Here is a 21,871-nt window from a genome sequence, read left to right on the forward strand (position 1 = left end):
AATTTTGATTGATATCGAAGGATATTAATCATACAAACGTGATGTTTCTTGCCATCTTGGATGAAAGCAACGCTTAGGAAAAATACGAGAAATACTTTACGCGCTGTCCCCAAAGAGGCATAATTCTGTCGATGGTTGTCGTGCAATGCACTGCGTACAGCACTCGCATCTCGCATATATAGTTACCCTCTTGCGCACGTGACTGGATGCAGTTTACCCACTCGACATTTCAAACACTCAAAACTCGAGTTAATCGCCGAAGCGAGAGGGTTTACTCAGAGCTGTTCTACGTAGGGATGGTTGCGCAAGTTGCCAGCGGGATGAAAAGGGTCGGTCGATGTTGTGTAAGAGAGAGAAGAAAAAGAAAGAGAACGCCTGAGTGGAGGTAAAGAGAAATAAGGAGGAGAGAAGGGTTCCGGGGGAAAAGATGTCGAGGAACGAGGAGCGACTCATGTAAGGGAGGTAGAGAACGGTTTACCAATAACAAACTGCAAGCTTACAACTTGGCTGTTTTACCAGGGCGTAAACTAGGTCGAGATTTTCTAAGTCACCATCAGAAAAACGTGCTGGAATCAAAGTTGCACGAGGAGATTAGGATACGCTGCGATACAATTAGGATAAACATATACCGAGAAAGATAATTTTGTAGGAATACTCACACTGTTTATTTTTTATATGTATTTGAACAAATAATTTACTTAAACAGGACTTATTTAAAATAAAAGAAAAATAATTTTAAGAAGTTTTATTTAGGTAAAAAAAAGCCTTTTTTTAATTTGTATAATGATGCTAAGGAATATAGTGAGATAATAATAAACTTTCTGTCGCATTTGTTTGCACTTAGGATGTCTTTTACGAATTAAACATATTAATATTGTATATAAAGCATTGTACGTTTACTATCAAGTTGAAATCTGTAAAAGCACTAACGAGAATCGTGTATATAATATATATTGCATGAAAAAATACGAGGATTTTAGTGTGCACTTTTTAAAATTAATCACGTTGGTTGAACAAAACGCGAGCACGCCGGAAGCACGTGGGCGTGTGCTGAGAGACGGAAAAATAATTAAAATCAATCGGCGGAGCGCGGTGAAAGGGTATATACGGTATAAGGTGCATGACGGGTAGAAGGAGCGAGAATAAATACCCACCTAACGAGCGCGGAAATTGACGGACCCGTCTGAGGGTGCTTGAATCCCGGTACTTTCCCATCGGAACGTCGGAGGTCGAGCGATACCTTTGTCCCTCGTTAAATTCCAAAGGCAGAGCAATATTTTGCCCTCAACGACACTCACTCCTCCGCGCTCTTTCGACTTCGTTTCGTTCCACTGCCGCGTTGGACGCCATGGACGTTCATTGTAGGCGGCAAAATAAATATAATATCGATGAATTTATTTAATGCCGCGTTTTCCTCGAGTCACAGATACGAAGTACAAAGGGTTGATTCGCGCGGAACGGACCTTCTTTATCCATATAGGTATATGTTATTTTTTTAGTTATCGTGAGACTTCGACTAACGCGGCGGCATCTCAATTAGCAGCAATATCGTGTACGAGCAAGCGTCCGATCTCTGAACGCTTATACACCAATTAGAACACTCTAAGGACGAAGCCTGCGTCAGCCTGCATTCGATCTCTGCCCTTCGGCCGTCCCTTAGGGTCCATTCACCGCATCCTCGCCCTTTAATTAGTCTGTTCGATAAACTGGATTACACCCATCCCGCACACATCCTTTATTCTCGTTTGCTTCCACGTTGTCCATTTACACAGAATTGGATCATAGCGTTTGGACATGTCCGCGGTGAGTTAATATTTTTATGCGTAACGTAAAAAAAATCTCCATCTATATACTTTTAGATAACATTCTGCACATCACAAGTTTAAATGTGTGCACTGTGTATAAATTTTAAACATAACGTAATTTACAAAATTGTAATTTGTTATGAATTTAAAAATTGCAAAAAATTTAATAACTTTGTTAATACAAACATTAATCTACTGAATTATTAGTTTCGGGTATATTGCGTATATTCCGGTATGTTGCGCATACAATATTTTATAAATATTACGCTCTCTTTACAAATGTGCTCAACACGAATATTTGATTGCTTAATTATAGTATATTACTGTATGATATGATCACGCATGCTCGAAGTCAATGTAAATTTCAATTCTTTTTCTTTCTCTGTCTCTTTCTCTCACACAGTTTATGTTTCGGTGAAATATAAATTATACAACAAACAGCTGTTAACACGTAAATTAAAAATATATTCATAAATGTATTATTTTGCGAAAATTGTATTACTTATAAATATGTAAATTAATTCGGTTAAATTTGATCGCATGAAAGTACGACGTTATAATGGTCTATCAAAAAGAGTATCGCTGCATTCTAGCCTGGGCAAAAATGTTGGAATTTTATTAGAGATTTTATGAATTATTATAGAATAGACGTTTCAAAGGTATCATATACCATATACTTTTGTATTTTTTTTTTTTTACTATTAGTGGTAATTCCAGAAAAGTCCGAACACTATTCAGCTAATAAATGATTCAAGATATGTGCGTATATATGCAGTAATAAATAAGTTAAAGCATTTTTTTACATTGCGGATCAAATAAATGATTTAAAAATTAAAAAGCGGAATGATGTCCGGGACTACTAAAAAAAATACACGCATGGCACCGGTTTACGATCGTGAAATTGTGATGTCTCGTCCGTGGGAATGGCGCAGTGCGTCTTCTTTTAGACGATTCCTATACACTCCATCTTCGGGACAGTTAAACCGTTCGTAGCCAGATAGCGTTACAAGGTCGTCCGTAGTAGTGTAACACCGTCGGAAAATTCAGCCTTACGGCCTCTGAAATATCGGCGAAGTTACGAAAGTAGCGGGCCTCGGGAGCCATGGAGCGAAACTCCCGGAGACCATTGTTCGCCAAAGCCGGTAACTTCGCGGAATCGCCACATACATTACCTGAACGAGTGGCGAAGGGCGACGCTCTACGTATCTTTAACTTTGCGTCTTTCTACCATTTTTCAGGCATCTTAGTGGGTGCCAATAACGGCCACCTCCAATCTGCCTTTATCGTGTGTTCAATAGCGACATGATTCTGTTAAAATTATGTCTTGTTTTTAAAAGATTTAACTAACATCTACAAAATGTCATGCATAAGATACCGAGCACACACATCAGTTTATAACGTAATGTTGGGATTATTTTTTTAATTTTTTTATACATAATTATTTAGCAAATGTAAATATCGTAATCAACTTCGCAAATTGCTGCTCGCAAACCGAATTTGATAAATATTTATTAAATTATTTATTTTGAATATTATAACGTAGATATTCGAATACACATAACAAGCATACGAAGCTTTTATTATATAATACAGAATTATAATGTTTCAGAGATATAGCCGTATGAAATCAGTCTTTGTATAAATATGGTTTAAATTAATTTTTAATTATTCTTTATTAATTACTAAAATATATTTATTTTTAAATTATACAAAAAAGACGTTTTAATTTACATTTTATCAATTTATTTCATTACATAATAGCAGTAGCACAGACAAAATACACGTGTTATAAAAATGTTTGCGTTGCTGTGTATGTCTATTGATTAAGTGATGGCTATCAAATATTCTTTTTTCGATCGGTACCGAGTCAATTAATTAACCAAGAAAAATAGAGGTCGTTGCCATGACGAACCCTACTCGATATTCATTTACGTTAACGGCTATATTACGTCGAGTGCTTTGCTTGTTTCCCTCTCGTGCTATTAGTGATGTGTAAAAAGACGTCCTGACGGCCGGGTACCTTACTTGAACTAAATTGCATGTCAGCGAACACAATGGAAAAGATGGGAATGAGATCGATTACGGTAACGCGTTACACGCGGTTCGGTCAGCGAAATTGCGGCGATTTTCTTTTTCTATCGGATGAGCTCGCAGATAATTTCTCGAATCGTTTCGTTCCGGCGATTCGTATGTAATATTTCGCGTGACTGTCGACCGTTATCGGAGACCACAGTATATTAAGCTCTATCTTTTATACCTTCGGCTCCAATCGCCGAAAATGCTGACTTTGAATGTGAAGTATCCACCATTAATTTCTAGTCTATACGCGTTCTGGCTTTCAGCGTTCGTTTGTAATGGCGAATCATCGACGCGTCAATTATGCCGTGTGATTAATGGTTCATTCCGTAGTCATCACTCATCTCCCTAAAGGTGGTAAATGGTGCGTTCTTGAAAGAGGAAAGTTTCCTCCAAATACGAATAATTTCTTACTTTATTATGACATTAAATTTGTCTTTAACTTCCTTGATTTTTACCGTGCATAATATTTCTTAAAATTTTTAGGCACTCTTGACATTTAAAATCTTAAGTTTTAAACAATTAATAAAGATTTTCTTTAAAAGTATTTGGATTGAAATAGATATGAGGGGATTGCAAATTTCTAATTTAAAATATCTTTTTAACAGTATGTTATCTCTGTAACAATCTAATCATGTAAGCTTTGAAGTGTTGATTTACGTTGTACATATCGCACGATCATAGATTTTTGATACACAAAGAATGAAATAGGGGACAAGCTGGAAAGGAAGGCAAAGGGTATTGTGAGTGCCCTTCTCTGATGTAACTCACTTATCAGGGTGAAACGGTCGCGCTCCCTCTCTTTCTTCCCGATCTCGTTCTCGTGAGATAGGATACCATCTCTCTCTGTCCTGATGTCTTTGCATTCTATTCACCTTTCCGTAGCCTTCCTGACGAGGAAGGAGCAGCATTCCCCATTACCGATAAGATACTGATCGCGATGTATGTACACCCACCGGCACTAATCCGCACGGTGATCTGATAATTGAGCGAACGCTGGACGCCGGAAATACGTAACAGCCGTTACTGTCACAGTAACGTCGATGCGGGATTACGAGTTGTTGGTCATCCTTGTTTGTAACCAGGGTCAATTTGTGGTATCCACAAATCACGCCAGAATCACCGGAAGTGTCCGGAGCGATGCGATTTTACAAAACCACGGCGAAAACAATGCACTCTTTCTGCGAAAGATCAAATACGACATATTGATTTTCGCTTTTTTAATGATTTATATAATAGAGTATAAGCCAAGTTAAGCCGATTCTTTCACAGGTCTAAAAAATAACGATATACAACTATAATAAATTTTTATATTAAATTGTATAATATATTCCGAAGAAACTCGCGTGTAGAACTAAAATGCTAAAATAAATTAATAATAAAGCAAACTAGGATATTTATTGCGTCTTGAAATTTGCGAACGTTAATTATGTTGCTTTCTCGCAATTTATCGAAAGTTACTGTTATGGCTTTTAGTCAAAGCTACCATATATCTAAAAAAACGGGAGGTTATAAGAGTAATTGAATATGAACTGAGGTGCTAATTTAGACTTCGCTGTTATAAAGGATGGGTCGCTTGCGCTTTGCAATTAGTTACACGTTGCATAATGAAAATTTAGTATCATTATGAAAATTAGCAATTGTTTCTATTTCGAAGCGAAACATGTTTTAATTGCTAATAAACACGTTCACGCAAAAGCCCATCGCCAGTTCCGCGCTTTATAATTATTGCAACGCGAGTGGACTAACTTTCCAACTAACTTTCCGAATGATATCGAAACAGTTTATCGAGTGGCGGCAATTTAATTGATCATTTGCCTTTCCGTCATCATTAATACAGTATTATCACGTTCGTGATATTTTAATGTGTCACTTTAATTGCATGCATTTCGATTTCGTTGGTGGGACAACCGACGAGCACGGTTGTCCGTGTCCGCGTATTTCGGCCGGCGGAGCTACTATTCCCCTTCCGGAACTTTGCGATAAATCTCGATTAATCCAATCGAGGAGCCGTCGCGCGGACGCTGGCGCGCGACCAATCCCAAAGAAAGCGATTGCCAATCGACGCTCGATTCGCCAGGATAGACCTTCCCGTTTAGTTAACGTAGTCGCTTCTTTGATTAGTTAACCCATTCCCGTCTTTGTTCGCAAAAGGGCGACGGGATGTACAGTTCCCTGGAGGATACGTTTCCTACCGTAGACACCCCCTCCACTTTGCTCCCTTACTCTTTACAGGATCTCCTCTCGTACACTCTATGGACTGAGATGAGAGCGGCCGCTCGGTCGGAAAATCGCTTTAAACCGCGCCGACTAATATTAACTTTCTCTTATCGTTTCGCGAAATTCCCCAACTCTTTTTTTTTCTCTCCATTGCGCAGCGGGATCGCAAAAGCGCTTTCCCTCCCCCACGGGGCGCACGCCCGCGCCGGACAGTGCTCCGAAATTTCCTTATTTGCCGTTCGGACGGCCGGCTTTGTGTAAACTTCGTTTTATCCCGCAAACGATGAATGTTTTTCTCCCTTCATCTTTCCACCTTCGCGATCGATACGTCTGGAATTTCGTAACGAGCAGCGAGATCGGTTATATGAGTCACGACAAGACCCGAGGTAGTCACGACACACCAAGGTCACATGTAATTAACCACCTTGCACACACCGCTGTGCTGTAATCGATTAGAACTTTCGATCCGTGAAACGTGACGCGAGTGATGACTATTAAAGTTCAGTGATTTATTAGCAGCGCAAAAGAGGGGGAGGCAAAACGGAAGAGAAAAGAGTCACGACTGGTGAATCAGGTCACCGTTTCAATCGACAAACTTTATGCAAACCATTTTAGGGTGCAACAAACTGTCGCGTCAGCAGTGAGATGGTAAATGATAATGCTTTCCGCTTATACAACCCAGTCACATTCTACAACGAGCATAATTCACACGAGTCAACTATAATAATAACCGCCTGCTAAAGCGTCGCGACATGCATCCCGTGTGAGCATGTATAAAAAAGTAGAAGCGACTTTCACGTGTGCTTTTCTCGAAATGTTCTTTGCATTTGAGAACATATCACTTTGAGCTATAATCGCTTAAATTTAGCTTATCAACAGATAACTAATGCTTTCCTTTCGTATTCCATTTAGCGAATAATTTCAAAATCATTAGCAAAAGCTTGTGTCCGTATACCCGGCTTATGTTATTATACTCGCACTTGTATCGATTCGCTCTGGATTTCAAGACTGGATATTTAGGTTTTCTATATTGAATCGCTTAGAAGATTATATATGGCTGCGTATACGCATCCGTTGGAATCGTATAAGAAATTCGAGCGTAAATAAAGTCGAGCGTTAATGTTTTATGCGCTTCCCGTGGGATACGAAAACACGCGGGATGCAAAATATTGACCTGCGTATTAGACTTTAATCAGCCGCTCGGAGTGAAAATATTGGCCGACGGCGATCCGCGCGAAGCATAAAATTAGAAGAGACTTGCGGGCGCGAGGTTTCCGGCGCGGCGTCAGATGAATCGACGAACGGGAATTCGCGTGACGCGATTGAGAGACGCGGGACGCGGGTAGTACGTCCCAAGGGGTATAGGACCTCAAACACGCATAATCCGGGCGAAATTACTGCGTGCTGGCGAAAAGCTCCGCGCGTAAGTTTCGAAAGCGGACGAGCCTCTGTGCACGGTCAAATATGTACTCTGGGGTAACCAAACACACCAGTAGTCTTTCACGTGAGCAACGCACTCACAGCTGTATGTGCTAAAATACCCATGGCAACATACGTCGCGTACAGCCCGCGCTTCGTAAAATGCAGCATTAATCCGGCCGTTCAACTGGGGGCGCGCGAACCTTATTGCAAAAAAATTTCGTCGGAATAAAGCATAGGTTTTAAATATATCAGTACGCACAAAAATATTTTACAGAACGTTTCGAAGTCCTCGCATTTTTCTATGCGACTCAATTCAGACTTTGGACTCGGCCACAAAAATAAATGATCACGTATCAAAAATAGTTTCTTCTCGATGTTGCTTTAACAGAAATTGTGTTTGACATTTGTGTATGTCGAAAGTATTGAAAATGGAAAGTTGAAAACTTGCCAGCGATGATGGATTTCCATGAAATTTTTGCTAACGGTAAATCGGCTTCAAATTTGTCAGCCCTGAAGCTGAAACGATATTCAATAACGACGGCATAGCCTCTATATATAAAATAAATCATATATTCATAGGGAACATGCTACAAAATATTTCAGCCCCAATATTTTTCCATTCCCGATATAATAACTTCTAACTCACTTTGCGGCCATTCGTGGTCATATATACATGTCGCCGCAATAAAATCATCCTCTCGCTTCACTTTGCACAGATAAAGTGCTTAATATTTTAATCGCTCGTTTAACGAGTGCGATGCCCGTGAGAATATTTCGCGCTTTGCAACATGTCCAATCAAAATAGTCGATTGGTTTCTCGGTCGCGAAATAGTCGACTGAATAAATCTGCTCGCGAAACCGTTTTATTCGGCGATTTTATAAATAAATATTATTGCGCAGACATAATGTAATCCTTGATTATTATATAGTATAATGTATAACTTGTCTAGTGAAGTTGCTAAAAGCTCTTCTCTTCTTATAATAATTTATGCGTGAATTTTCTATTTTTACTTTTTTTGGATTAACAAATAATAAAAGCTATTATCTGGAATATACTGGCGATAATATTATTTTAATTATATTTAAAATATTATATCATGAAAAGAGGGGCGTTCTTTACAAATTACTCGTTCTGCTACCATCCACGCGACTACGATAAATTACACGATAGTCATGCATATTTAATATGCCGCATACACATACAACATAAACTTTCTTTTCACATTACAGTATAATGAACAACAACAGTGTGGAGCAGCCAGATCCGGATAACATAAAGATGTTCGTGGGACAGGTACCTCACGATATGGATGAGAATGATCTGAGGACGATGTTTGAGGAATATGGTCGAGTGCATCAGATAAATATCCTGCGGGACAAGATAACCGGTAGTCATAGGGGTGAGTCATTGAGTTTCTTTAAATTTGCGATTGCATGCTAAAATCATCCACAGTTGCAATAAAATTTTGCATTTAATGAAAGAGTGGTAAAAAGCGCATTTTTTAATTATTTGCGACATAAAGAACCATTTTTGAATAAATAATTTTAAATTAACTTTTTAAATAACTCCATCTAACAGATGGAGATAGATTTATTTCTATTTTTTTGCTATTTTGCTCAAGATTTTTATTAGTCTTTAATTATGTGACAGAATTGTATATAAACAAAATGTTATGAATTATGAATGTGTATCAAACGTTACAATATATTCTTGTTAGAAAACTTATAATAAGAATACTTATAATTTAACAAATATATTTAATCAGCATATTAGCAGTTTTTCAATATTCTTTTTTATAAATATGAAAAATACTACGTAATATACACTTCTATATAATTTTAATAAATGATAATTATTACATTATACTTAACTCTTTTTCGATATATTTTTCTCTGATTTTTTTTTATTTTACGTGAATAAATCAATAAGAAAAGCTGGACCTGTACATATAACTTTTATTTTGTTATCGACAAATCTTCCAAATCTGTTCAACATTCATAAAACAAAACGGAATCGAGCATGAAAATCGGTTTACGCACTTACACTGTCACGGATGTCACGATCATCGACATTTCGAAGTTAACGGAATGGCATGTTGAAATGAATACGCGAATAGTTGTAGAAAGAGAGAAGAAGTCAGGGAAAATAGACGCATTTACGAGGGCATAAAGAACGATAGACCGTGAGACATGATCGTAGATCAAAATTAATTCCGGATATGTTCGACCCCTATGATATCACGCGAGAATTGTTCAAGAATTGAATATATTTTGTTTTTTATGGAGGATATAGATGCATGGATATCCTCTGTATTATTGTTTTCGTACTTCTCCCAGCTAATTGCGATGCGATACTATAATTATGATAAATAATGAAAAATATGTCATGAAGAAGATACATATAAGAGACAGATTACGTGAATAATGCTAACATTATACTATTTGATTATCAAATAATTGGAATTCCGATGCATCTGATTTTTGAAAACCGTTCTTCAAGTTGAATTATACCAATAAATTCACCGAATAGGTTAATTCGCCGAAAATCATATTTTCCATTAAACTGATCCCTGAACATTTTCGACGTAATCGAATTTTCAATATAATTGTTGCGCTTTACTATTATTGATGTAGTCTCGTAATGGAGCGTATCGATAGGTATTATTCCGAATAATTTGGCTTTTTTCAAAATTCCAACTTAATTGCTAAACGGATATAGTATATTTGAATAATCCTACATGATTGTAATCAATTAATTCTTTATCAAGTGTCACCACAAATTTTCTAAATTGAAAATGTAATTATAGAAAGTAGACAAACAAATGTAAGAAGTAATAACGGATGGCACTTTAGGATATAAAACTAAGATTTTTTTAAAGATTGTACCATGTTGTGTAGTGTAACTAAAAATAAGTATTGAAGAAAATATCTTTGAACAAGATTTTCATGTAGGATCAGTAAGATCATAATATTTGAAGAAAATTACTTTTTATTGTTTCCAACCAACATCCACATCAGATAAAGAAAATAAAGAAAGAGAAACGCGAATACAACGATTGATATGTAGTTAGGAACGGTCGCTGCTATAAACCTTCCTCGGTATATCGATCGGAGGGCGAGAGAGCAACTCCACGAGACTCTCTTATGTCTCCCCACGTCCGAATACAGGCGCGCTTGTAACGTGGCTGTCACTGAAATATGCACGTACTCACTAATAACGAGGCTTAACGCTCGCTAAACGTCGTCTGCATCGGTGAAAGTTTGCACAATTACTTTCACTGTACAGATATGATTTCAAATTTGCAGCCGATGTGAAAGTCAGGCATTGTGTGGTAAAACCCGATTGTACATGTTAAGAATATCGATTTCTGTGCGGTCGAAGTTCGCCGTGGATATTGCCAAGCATAATTATGATCGAGTCACCGTCGAGTTTTCTATAATAACGAGCAGAAAAAGAAAAAGTATTTCATTGTATCATTCTTGTAATAAATAGTAGCTAGAAAACTATACATTTATGATAAATACCTTCTACTGGAAACTTAGAAAACTACAAATGTATAATAAACTAAATTATATTAATTTTTTTATAAGTACATTAAATTATACATAGATCACAGACAACGGGCAATTTAAAAAAGTTACTTACTTTAATTAAAAAATTATTAATTATGGTATTATTTTTTATAATTTTTTTACAACTTATAACAATTGCTTTCTTGATGCAATTTGATTTGTAAATAATATACGTGTAATGTGTGTGTATACAAAAGGAGAAAAATAGAAGGAAAGAAGTTTCAAAATTTTATTGTACTTATATGAGAAGCTACTTTATTTTTTTAATTATATAAAACTATTTTTGATTATGCAGAAATTACTTTCTAAAAATTCAATATATCAAACATGGAAGATAAATCAATTGCTAATGTTATCTTATTTCGCAGTTCTTGGTAATTTAAACGAATTTTCTTGACGAAGCAGACTTCAGAAATCTTCTGCAGATAAGTAGATCTATATGTAAAATGTACGCGATGCACTATCCGAGTCGGAAGGCGCGAAATGTTAGGATTCTGAGAACTTCCGGAATAATTAATGTGGGCGAATTGTAAACGTCATGCGCACCTGCAAAATTGATGGCGGCAGGCAGTACAACTGGGATGAAATTCGTTCCCCATTGTGAAAATTTAACTTGATTACCATGACGTAATGGTGAATTAATGTCCCGCTCGCGGGCCGTTTGTTTAATGCACCGCATTTTAGATTCGAAATCTCTGTCAACGTGGAGTTTCAATTCTACAATAAAACGAGCTAATTACTGTTTTCCAATTAACTTTTAGTTGACAATGTCATGTTAGGCAATCTCCTCGTCGCCTTCCTCGTCTCAAATTAAAATCGATTTTATAATATCTTAAAATGAACCGATTACCACACTTTTTATCAGTCTAATAAGCATGCGGTCATAAGTGGCGTTCTGTAAAATCTTATTTATAAGCATTGAATACACACACGTACACAATCGGTATAAATTGTAACTTATGTAACTTAAGTAAAATGCATACCGGAATAATAACACTCGACATGGGGTGAGCTGGCTTGTCTGTCGCTGGCTAAACAGCGAGTCAGAAGGTAAATTCCACAGTGCATCGAGGCGTTTTATCTCGACGGTAGAAATAAAACGTTAAAATTTCCAGAAATTCTATATTAATTAAGCTGCGGAGTTGAGCTTGGCATAAGCTCCACTAAAAATTAACAAGGGGTACTTGTGGAATATATTTGATTTACGCCAGGATAAATTTGAAGTTTAAATTATTCACAGGAATACTCGTAATTTCACGTAATGAAAAAAATTTCTTCAGCATTGATAATTACAATACTCTTTAATCTGTTTCTCATTTATTTAATTTTAGACGCTTTCATAAAACCCAGACTTAATATAATTAACTCTATTATTTTGATAAAGTATTTTTAGTTGAAGTTAAATATAAAAAGCATAAAATACAGCATTAATGTGACTAAAGGCATTTTTTTGATATTCTATAATATTTTTAATTAATCAAAAATTACTTCGAAATTAAACGTATGTAAATTCGATGATACATTCTTTATTGGTGAACAAGTTTATGATATAGTTTACAATATACAGACATTTTAAGCAAAATTATTTACTAAGAACACCAGCGAAAGTTGTTTTGAAATATTCTTTTCCGATTGACTTTTATACCAATTTTGCGATTACTTTATTTAGCGATCTATCGAAAAAGAGAAAATAGAAAAAGAGTTGACTTAATAGATTTCTCACCTTTGACTTCTTATTTTAAAAAAATTTTTAAGCAAATTGTCTAACAATATAAGAGAATGATATAAATATATATGTATATTCCACACCGTATATGATAATTATTGGCACAGCGCTCGTATGCAAGTAGAACGGATTGAACGGAATAGAAAAGTGCTCTCTCATTTTGTCATAAAGCACTTCATCGGCATGATTGCAAGCGCATGAAGAAGAAAAGACAACTTTTCGTCGATTACAGTTGCTCGCATATGGTGAAACATTGGGAGGAACGTGCTTTTAGCAACGGCAGTTTGCAATAATAATGATGCGTAATGTTAGGCTGTCTTTTGCCGCTGAACACGGGATTCCATACAGGCGTACACAGATATATGCATACTGACATTAACAGATCTTTTATAGTAATCAATTTTTTATTAATTATTGCGAAAATCGTAAAATGATTAGAGAAAACTACTCACTATAAGTTTAACCCGCTCTACCTGCACACAAGCGCTGTAATTTTTCTAATTTATGGCCCTGTGATTATATTGATCATTAAGGGCCACCGGTCTTTTATTGCAATATGCATATTAAGGTAAGCTAATCTCATCACAAAGTAACTTTACCGGGCATTTACATAATTAATTCGGGTATTATCATATTAATTCGGGTATGTCCACCATCGAAATACGAGATTTATGCGAAACAGATAAAATGGCCGAAGTTATCTGCTTTGAAATCAATATCGCCAAAGTGAGCAATCTATATGGAATGTTCAATTTAATTGGTGAGTCAATAGGAGACGGCGAACTCGCGGCAAACTCCTTTTATGTCCGATTAAAACAAGTGCGGAACCGTGTTCGCAATGAAGATCTTCGAGATTGCCATCGTAGCCAATATATCGGAATCCCGAAAGTGTCCGACTGCGCGCCGCTTCTTGTCGCAAAGTAGCGGAATTCGATACCTCGCTACTTTGTGAGACACGATATGGGAACGACAAGGACGACAATAGGATTCTCTGCAAACAGGAAGGACGGGACTGCTGTCTCCTGTCGCACAATTTTCCGCGTGGAATTCCGTTGTTTCCGCCCGGCGAAAAGACGTCGGGAAATGTTTTAGTTAAATTAACAGAGCTCGCGCGCGGCGATGTTTCCCTGTGTCGATTGCGCGAATTCCTCTTCGACAAGCTTCCTGTTATTGTGCGGATATATACAGTATCGTTGCGAGGCGGCGTTTGTCTCTTCTCTTATTGCATCTTTGTTTCTAAAACCTTCTCGCACACTCCGGAATACTCTGCGCGCGAATCGCTCGGAGAATTTGTTTGTCTTAAACGGAAACGCGAATCGACCTTTCGCTGCTCGTTACGCCCGTAGAAGTAAACTCTGCTATTAATCACACGGCCCTATTAATCGTCCTTAAAGTCGTGCCATGCTCGCGTCACCTTGCTCTTAATTCACGCTGAAGAAAGCCGAACTTCGTCGACGTTACTATCTTTAACGGTCGCTATAAAGATCGGCTCTACTATTTGTCAGTCATGTATAGTGCCTGGAAATAGCTCGAGAAAATCGATACTCTTCTTAAAGGCTATATATATACACCAATATTTGTAGATTTATCTTTTTATTCCTTGAATTTCTTAATTTTATTTTATTTTTACAAGTAACGATAATGTTATGCCCGAACTCCGGGATTCTTTTATTTCGAGAAAGATGTCAAATAAGAATAGAAAAATATGGAAAAACAGGCATCTTTTCGCAGTATATACACACTGAGATGCGTGCTCCTAGACGAATTGTATTATACAAGCCTCTGGATGTCAACGTCTCGATAGGATGATATAATCACTGCAAATCCAAGTGTGGTTATTTTAACTGAAGCTCTTTTTACACATTTCTTGCCGTTTTAAATGACGTCATTTGGTTGAACGTATATTAATCGATTAAATGTGTTCATTTAACACGCAACAAAACATGTAAAACGAGCTTCAGTCAAATGTGTCATTTTTAAACGTTTATACGTGTAGAAATAACACACTTGGATTTACAATGATGTCTTTTGTGAGCGATGCGTTAGTCGGACCTTCATTCGAGTAGAGGAACTTAATAAAACTAGCGGAAAACTGAGGTCGAGATCTTTAAAATTATTGACAATATTTTATAATAAGTAATAGTTCTAGTTATATACAAACTTTACAAACAAAGTTCTATTAATATAAATGTTGGAAATAATAATAAAATAATAATAGATTCATAATATAGGTTGATGCTTAAAACGCATGTGAATATAGGTACATGTATAATTGTATGTATAATTGTATGAACATTTGTGTATGTATATTATTCGCGAGTGTACAGAGAGATACGGAAGTCGGATAAAATAATCGATGGGACAGACTTTATTTTTGTTAATTTTAATATTCTATCCGATTCTTAAACATTTATTTGAGAGTTAAAAGGAATTAAAAATTAAATGCGTGTGTGTATGTATGCGTGTGTATGGGCATGGTAAAAGGTGTGGCGGCCGCGTGTGCGCCTACCAAACGGCAGCCCGGCATTACGTTAATCAACTGCGTGCGGGCAAACGCGCTTTCTCGCGAGCGTGTTGTTGCATCAACTAAAGTTTATAAACAAATTCAGCAAAAGTACTCATCGGTACTGCAGTCGACGTTCTAACGAAAAGTCGAATTAGGCACATATTATAGTCGTGGAGTAACTATACGACTTGCAGAGAGCCCGCAAATGGTTTTTTGGGGTAACATCACATCTTTACACACATACACACACACGCCACTACAATAACAGCTAACTCTGAAAAAGATTTATTTGATTTCCTCTAACATGCGGAGGAAAGAAATTATAAAAAAGATAATCAGAAGTAAAAGAAACAGAAACTTTCTCAATATTTTAATCTTTGTCGGAGGATAGGAAGGGGGATGAAGAATACTGGAGGAAATGGTGGAATAGGAAAGAGGGAGTAGGTCATAAAATAAAGGAAAAGAATGAAAATTTTCGAGCTGTTTTGAAGGAGTAAATATATAAATAAGCTTGGGTATGATCTGATGAAAAAATGTAACAGAATTGTTCCGAGGGAAGTGATAAAGGGGATAAAAAAAATCGGCCCACTTAAAGGAGAGAAACAAGAACAAAGAGGTACCTAAACAAACACGCGAATTTTTTAATCTATTTAAGTACGAGATCTTCTTTGCAGTATTCGCATCTGTTTATTTCTCTGATTTCGATCATACTTTTATTTACATTTTTTATTTTTTTAAATTTTATTTTATTAACTACGTTTGGTGACACATCGGGTTTGTTAAGTGCTTGGAAACTGATTGTCTGGTCACTCTTGCGATATAAGTCCTTATATACCGGTTGGATGGGTTGTCGCATAGTCTGATGTTGGTAGATTAGTTGGGTCTCTTTGATTTTATCATTTCAAATAGTTTTACAAAGAACCAGATATAAAATGGTACCCTAAATAATAATAGACGGATATAAAAAAGAACTAAAGACTGACCGATTGACGATTGACACTAAATTGCGGTAACTGGCTTTTTTTTTAATAAAAACACGTTTAAAGACTAGTAAAGAAGAACGTAATTAATAAAAGAAATGTAACTGATCGACTGAAAAACGGATAGGAGTAAACGAATGAAGACTGAACGAAGGATAGAAAATAACTGATACGGATTCTCGTGAATTTTCTTGAAGTCGCAGTTTATGTACAGATTTCTGGGAATGGATTGTGGAATGGTCAGATTTTTCAAGTTTTTAGCAAATTTTATTTCCGTTGAGTTGTCATAAAATACAGAAGAATAAAAAAAAAGGAAAGATATTATACTGATGGGACCATGGATCATAAATATATACTCTACTGATCTCGCAATTGTTATATAATATATTCGGTGTTTCCTTCTATTATATGATCGATATTTCATAAAAGGTAGAATCTTCAGGACATAATAATAGTCAGAGACAATGGAAATAGTAAATAGCCATAAGCCATAACTTTGAAGATTACAAATTGAATTTTACAGAACAAATTTCTTTAGTTCATCTGTTTTCGCATTATATCTCCTTTTGAACAATATCGCCATAAATCCTTTATTTTCCGCCTAATGGTTATTTTCTCATGTCTCTTTGTCTTCGAACTTTTTCAAAGGCCACCGAAATCGTGAAGAACGCAGGAGTCGTCGTACACTGTGCACTTCAGGATTACGCGAGAAACTTTAAACGAAACTCTGGCGCGGAAGTATCGCAAAGCTGCTTCCGAGCGTGCTTGTGTTCCAACACGAGCAAGCCGGATTCAAGGTAGTTGTTGGTTCTTTTCGCAGGAGAGTAACGGACTTTTCAAAGACAGATAAATTTTTGAAGTCCCATAACGGCACCGCCGAGCTGATAACTGAGTATGTCGTATATATCGCGAGTCAAAAAGCTTTAGATAATTGCACAGGGATTTCAAAGCGTGAGGATACCATGTCATTTTTCTCAAAATATCAAAGGAAATCGTATTGAACGCACGAAATGCACTTTTCTATAATAGGATTAAAGAATTTTCACGTTTCAGAGATAGTATAGAAATGTATTTAAATCAAGTCCAGTTGCAAAAATATGACGAATAAAAAATTATTTCGATTAACTGATCAACAGCTGCATTTTTGTGTACCAACATAAATAATTCGTTAGCTTCAAATTGATATTTTCGATATTTCCGTTACTAACTTAGCTTGATAGATAGTTTCAGAAATCTCCTTTTAGCAATGCAATCCAATTTCACTTTGCGCGATGCAAGCATGAAAAAGTGTGACCTCTAACGATTGATGCAACTTATCTCCTGGTACGTTCTATCTTTGCCCACGAATTCGCGGTGCCGAAATTAATTGCGGTGGCGGATCGACGATACCTACTGATGACACCACCGGAAACAGCTCTAATTAATTGGCAAACTGCTCCCGCGCCAAGAACTGGCACGTGCTTCCAGTCGACAAACGGCACTTGCTTAGTATTTCCGACGCCCGCTCGTCGATCACTCAGCCTTAATGACGCCTTCTGCCCTTTGTTCATCCCTCGAGCTGGATCCCACTCGGCATTCCATCCGTACTGCAAGTGCGTGTAAATACAAAGACCGGCTGGTAAATCTCGCGCGAATTAATCTTCGTGACGTGCATCTCTAGAATACTCTCACTATTCTTTTAACACTTAAAAGACACAAATATATGTCAAGTTGCTATAGGGCAGGATATCGATTTTTAATCTAAATTGTGGATTTTCAATCGTCAGTTTTTCAAAATCGATTATTTCCGCAAATTGGTCAATCTTACTTTTAATCTGTTCTCGTAATTTGTTTAGAAATATCACAATTTTATACAGGATATATAGGAAGTATTCTTTTTATATTTTTATATCTATTGACAAAATTTATAATTGATTTTTCTATAACAGAGATAACAAAGGGGAATTTTTATATTATTTTAACAGTTTGCCTTATAAGAAAAAAAAAGGAATCTGTAACACGCGTTTAAAATATCTCATTATTTTTTCCCTTTCATTTATTTTCTGCGAATCACGAAAATGCCAACTAACTGGGATGATAAAAACACGAAAGGTGGGCAAAACAAACTGCTTCAATTTAAAGTTGCGTACGGGATTTGGGACTTTTACTTTTCGAGTTACCCCCAACGACGAGGGCGGTTCTCCCCTACGGAATCCTCCTGCCGCGAACTCGTTACGTTTTCGTCGTAGGGAATTACGCGACTTTGACTAAAGCCAGTTAAAGTCTCATCGGAGTTGCGACTAAACGGCTCCTGATCCCCGTAATCTTGTGGAACTCATGGCATCGGCCACTATCGGGCGCAGTTTCAAAATTTCATTGATAAATGTCGACATTGTTAACAGATAACTTTTCTTGAAACGTCCTTTCGCAAACCAAAGCGATTATTAAATTAATTCTTTAATATCAATTCAGTCATTTTTGGTCATTTCAATTACCATCATATGCATATATTCTTGTAAACAAAGATAAATTTATATAAATTAAAAGTTTAGTTAAAATATTTTTTATTATCTGTATTTGTTAACATTTTTCTAAATCTAAACTATTAAAAGTTGCAATTATTGAGAAAAAATTTTAATAAGAATTTTGCATACTATATTTTTGTAAGAAGCAGATTAAATTTAAAAAAAAGTCACAGAATAATATCTATTCATATAGTCATAAAAATACGTTATTAACAAAGCTTTTATGTTTATTATATTTCTAGCGTGGCCGTGACACTTTATAAATTACATTTGTCAACTAATATCAAATGTAGTGACAATTTTCTTTTTATATTACATCCATTGAACGCAAGAATTTATGCTTAACAATAAATACGGCATGGTAAAAGTTCTGGCTGGCAGCCAGGATTACAAGGAGCATTTGCGAAGTTTAATTTCTCGAATCCTCGTCGAAAGTCTCATTTCTTCTTGCTTTGCGTTTGTACTTTTCTTCTCTTTCTTATTCCGTCTTCCGAGTTCCGTTACGCTCTTAACTTCCGTTTTTCGTCTTCTTCCCTCCTTTCCACCGTTTCGCTTCTTTTCCACCTCCTTGCATCTCTTTGTTCTCCGAATATAGGACCGCGGGAATTTCTCGCTTCTCCTTGCCATTACGCCGCGGCAAAACTGCCATCGATTGCGCAAATATTTGAGCGCTTCTGCGAGGGCAGACAGGAGAGAAGAGAGAAAGAGAGAGAGGTGCTAGAGTGCAATGTAACCGTATTTCGGCTGATTCTGAAAGTAAGTCGGGTAAATTTGCACGAAGCTTATCTAACCACGGCAGGTGTCGACTGCCTTCGAGACTTCGAGATATTCGGCTACGGTTAGGACACCATATAGTTCCGACTATTACGCATATTTAACGAAGAATCATAACACGTTGGTTCGTTGTATTCAATTTTCGACTATATATTGACATAGAATTTCTAGATATAGACACTCAATCGAATTTTTCGATTAAAGAAGCTTTTATATTGAACATAAAAGTCATCTAAAATTTAATAATTATAAAATATGTTTAACATTTGCATGCAAATTTTTAATTTTCTCTTTATGGCATTTAAAAATGCAACATTTTCTCTCAATGTATCTAAATATGTAAAACTTTATATCATTAGCAAAGATCGCAGTGTGAAATGTTCTTAGAAGTTGCGCTATTTTGTATTCCATTTTTTTTTTAATTTTTTCTTGTTTTTACTTTTTCTTATGTAATGTAAAACCTGTAATAGATGTGTATATATAGGTACTTGTTAATTTGAAAACAATAATATTTGTATATTTTGTGTTGAAATTATTTAAACTGCTTTCTATAGGAAGAAATTTCAATATAAAAGATAGGTTTTATTATAATATATAAACTTGTTTATTCGAATAGCTTTATTATTTGAAAAATTACACTGGAGAACGGAGGAAATCTATTAAAATTAAGAGTATATCACACACAATGTTCCTTCCAGCTTTTTATACGAAGTATTTTTTCTTCCTCATAAAAATGCAGAAGCTATATTTTTCTATTTACCGATTCAAATATATTCCGATAAAGATTGTACTGCGTGCGCGCACACACCATGTTTCTCTCGATCCACAAAGAGAACCATTGGATACAATGACTTGGAACGGATCCCAATATTATCTCCCATTATGACGTACATCAGAATCTTCCGGGCAATAAGATTTCTTTCTGAATTTATGAGAGCACACTTGTAACGGTGACCGGCGTAACAAATCGCGTCGATTTATCACGCGTTTTTCGCCTGGTCAAGTGTGGCCCTATCTATGTACCAGATATAAATACAAACACTACTACACGTACGGGTAACAGCCCATCTGACAAAATCTAACTCACCACAAAGCGTTGAATCGCGCTGCGTTTGTTTTTCCTGGTCAGAATAACATGTCGAAGAGGTCGCAAATATATGCATTTCTGTCACAGCGTGTGTCATCGTCATGTTTCGTCAATTTGAAATTCGAATCAAACGCTAACAATCTATATTTGAAATGATGCTATATTTGAAATGATGTGAGTGCGAAAGTGAGATATTACGGAGAAATCATAATAACGAAAATTTCATGAAGATATTGAATTAAAATTCTTTGTAATGATCATTTGTATACGTTATAAGCATTTTAATAACGATAATTAAATATGTATGTTAGTAAATATGCAAAAAAAGATAACGAGAAAGAAAGAGATCCTTTCTATGGTATTTAATCCATTTTTTTTTAATTTTTAAAAGTATTATTAATTTGCAAATTTTTATTAGTTTATAGATTAGAATTATCTTGTTAAATGTTCATTTTCTGCATCTTTCTTATCTTAAATATGTGTTTTAAGATTTAATAAACCATATTATTTTGTTTAATTTTTAAATTAAATTTAAGAAAACGTTATTAAATAATATGCTCAAATAATATTACATAACATTGTATAACATTGTTAGAATTATTAATTGTATACAGATGGAATTTTAAAGGTATTCCAAAATATTTTTAGAAGCGAAATTTTTTTAAATATATTTGAAACATTTTGTAATTATTTAATTAGTGATTTTATTTTCTTGTTTTGTGAATTATTGTGGTATTAGATAACTCCATTTTATTTCGCATAAGTAATACGACATTATTTTCTCAATAATTTTTATAAGATCTGCTTCCTTGCGAATGGCAACGGTATCGCTTGAATAAAGAAAAAGGTGATATACCCACGCGAAAACGGGGTTGACCCGATTCCGCAGTGGAAACAGTAGATCAACTCGATCAGCCGCTCTTACGTGCCCCATTCTTTTCCTCAGTCGGTCTCCGAGCGAAAACTATCCGATAAAATAATATCGAGTCAAAGTCTTCTTTCTCTTTTTATCGAGTCGACACAACCCGAGCCACACAGTGCGTCCCTTCGTGACCTCTTACAAAACGTCCTAGAATTTTTTTTCCAAGTACAGATTGTTCGACGTTCGACGAATTTGAAATTCTTTTTTTGCTTAATAAGAAGTTAATAAAAGTAATATTTTTTGTACACTTTTTTAACCTATAATATTATAAATGTA

General features: G+C 35.9%; 1 protein-coding gene across 25 annotated transcripts in view; it reads left to right on the top strand.

The window, feature by feature from the left end:
• Positions 1 to 21,871, top strand: part of LOC143895616 (CUGBP Elav-like family member 1-A) — a 553,022-nt gene that overhangs the window by 392,393 nt on the left and 138,758 nt on the right. For all 25 annotated transcript variants that reach the window (XR_013256373.1, XM_077402904.1, XM_077402903.1 and 22 more), the window contains one exon: positions 8,754 to 8,923. Coding sequence is in view for 24 of the 25 variants with exons in the window: in XM_077402904.1 (XP_077259030.1) it covers positions 8,754 to 8,923 (170 nt within the window). In the remaining variant the exon portion in view is untranslated. The remainder of the gene's footprint in view (positions 1 to 8,753; positions 8,924 to 21,871) is intronic.

This window comes from Temnothorax americanus, unplaced genomic scaffold (genome assembly GCF_048541705.1).
Source record: "Temnothorax americanus isolate GAGA-0224 unplaced genomic scaffold, ASM4854170v1 Scaffold16, whole genome shotgun sequence".
NCBI lineage: Eukaryota > Metazoa > Arthropoda > Insecta > Hymenoptera > Formicidae > Temnothorax > Temnothorax americanus.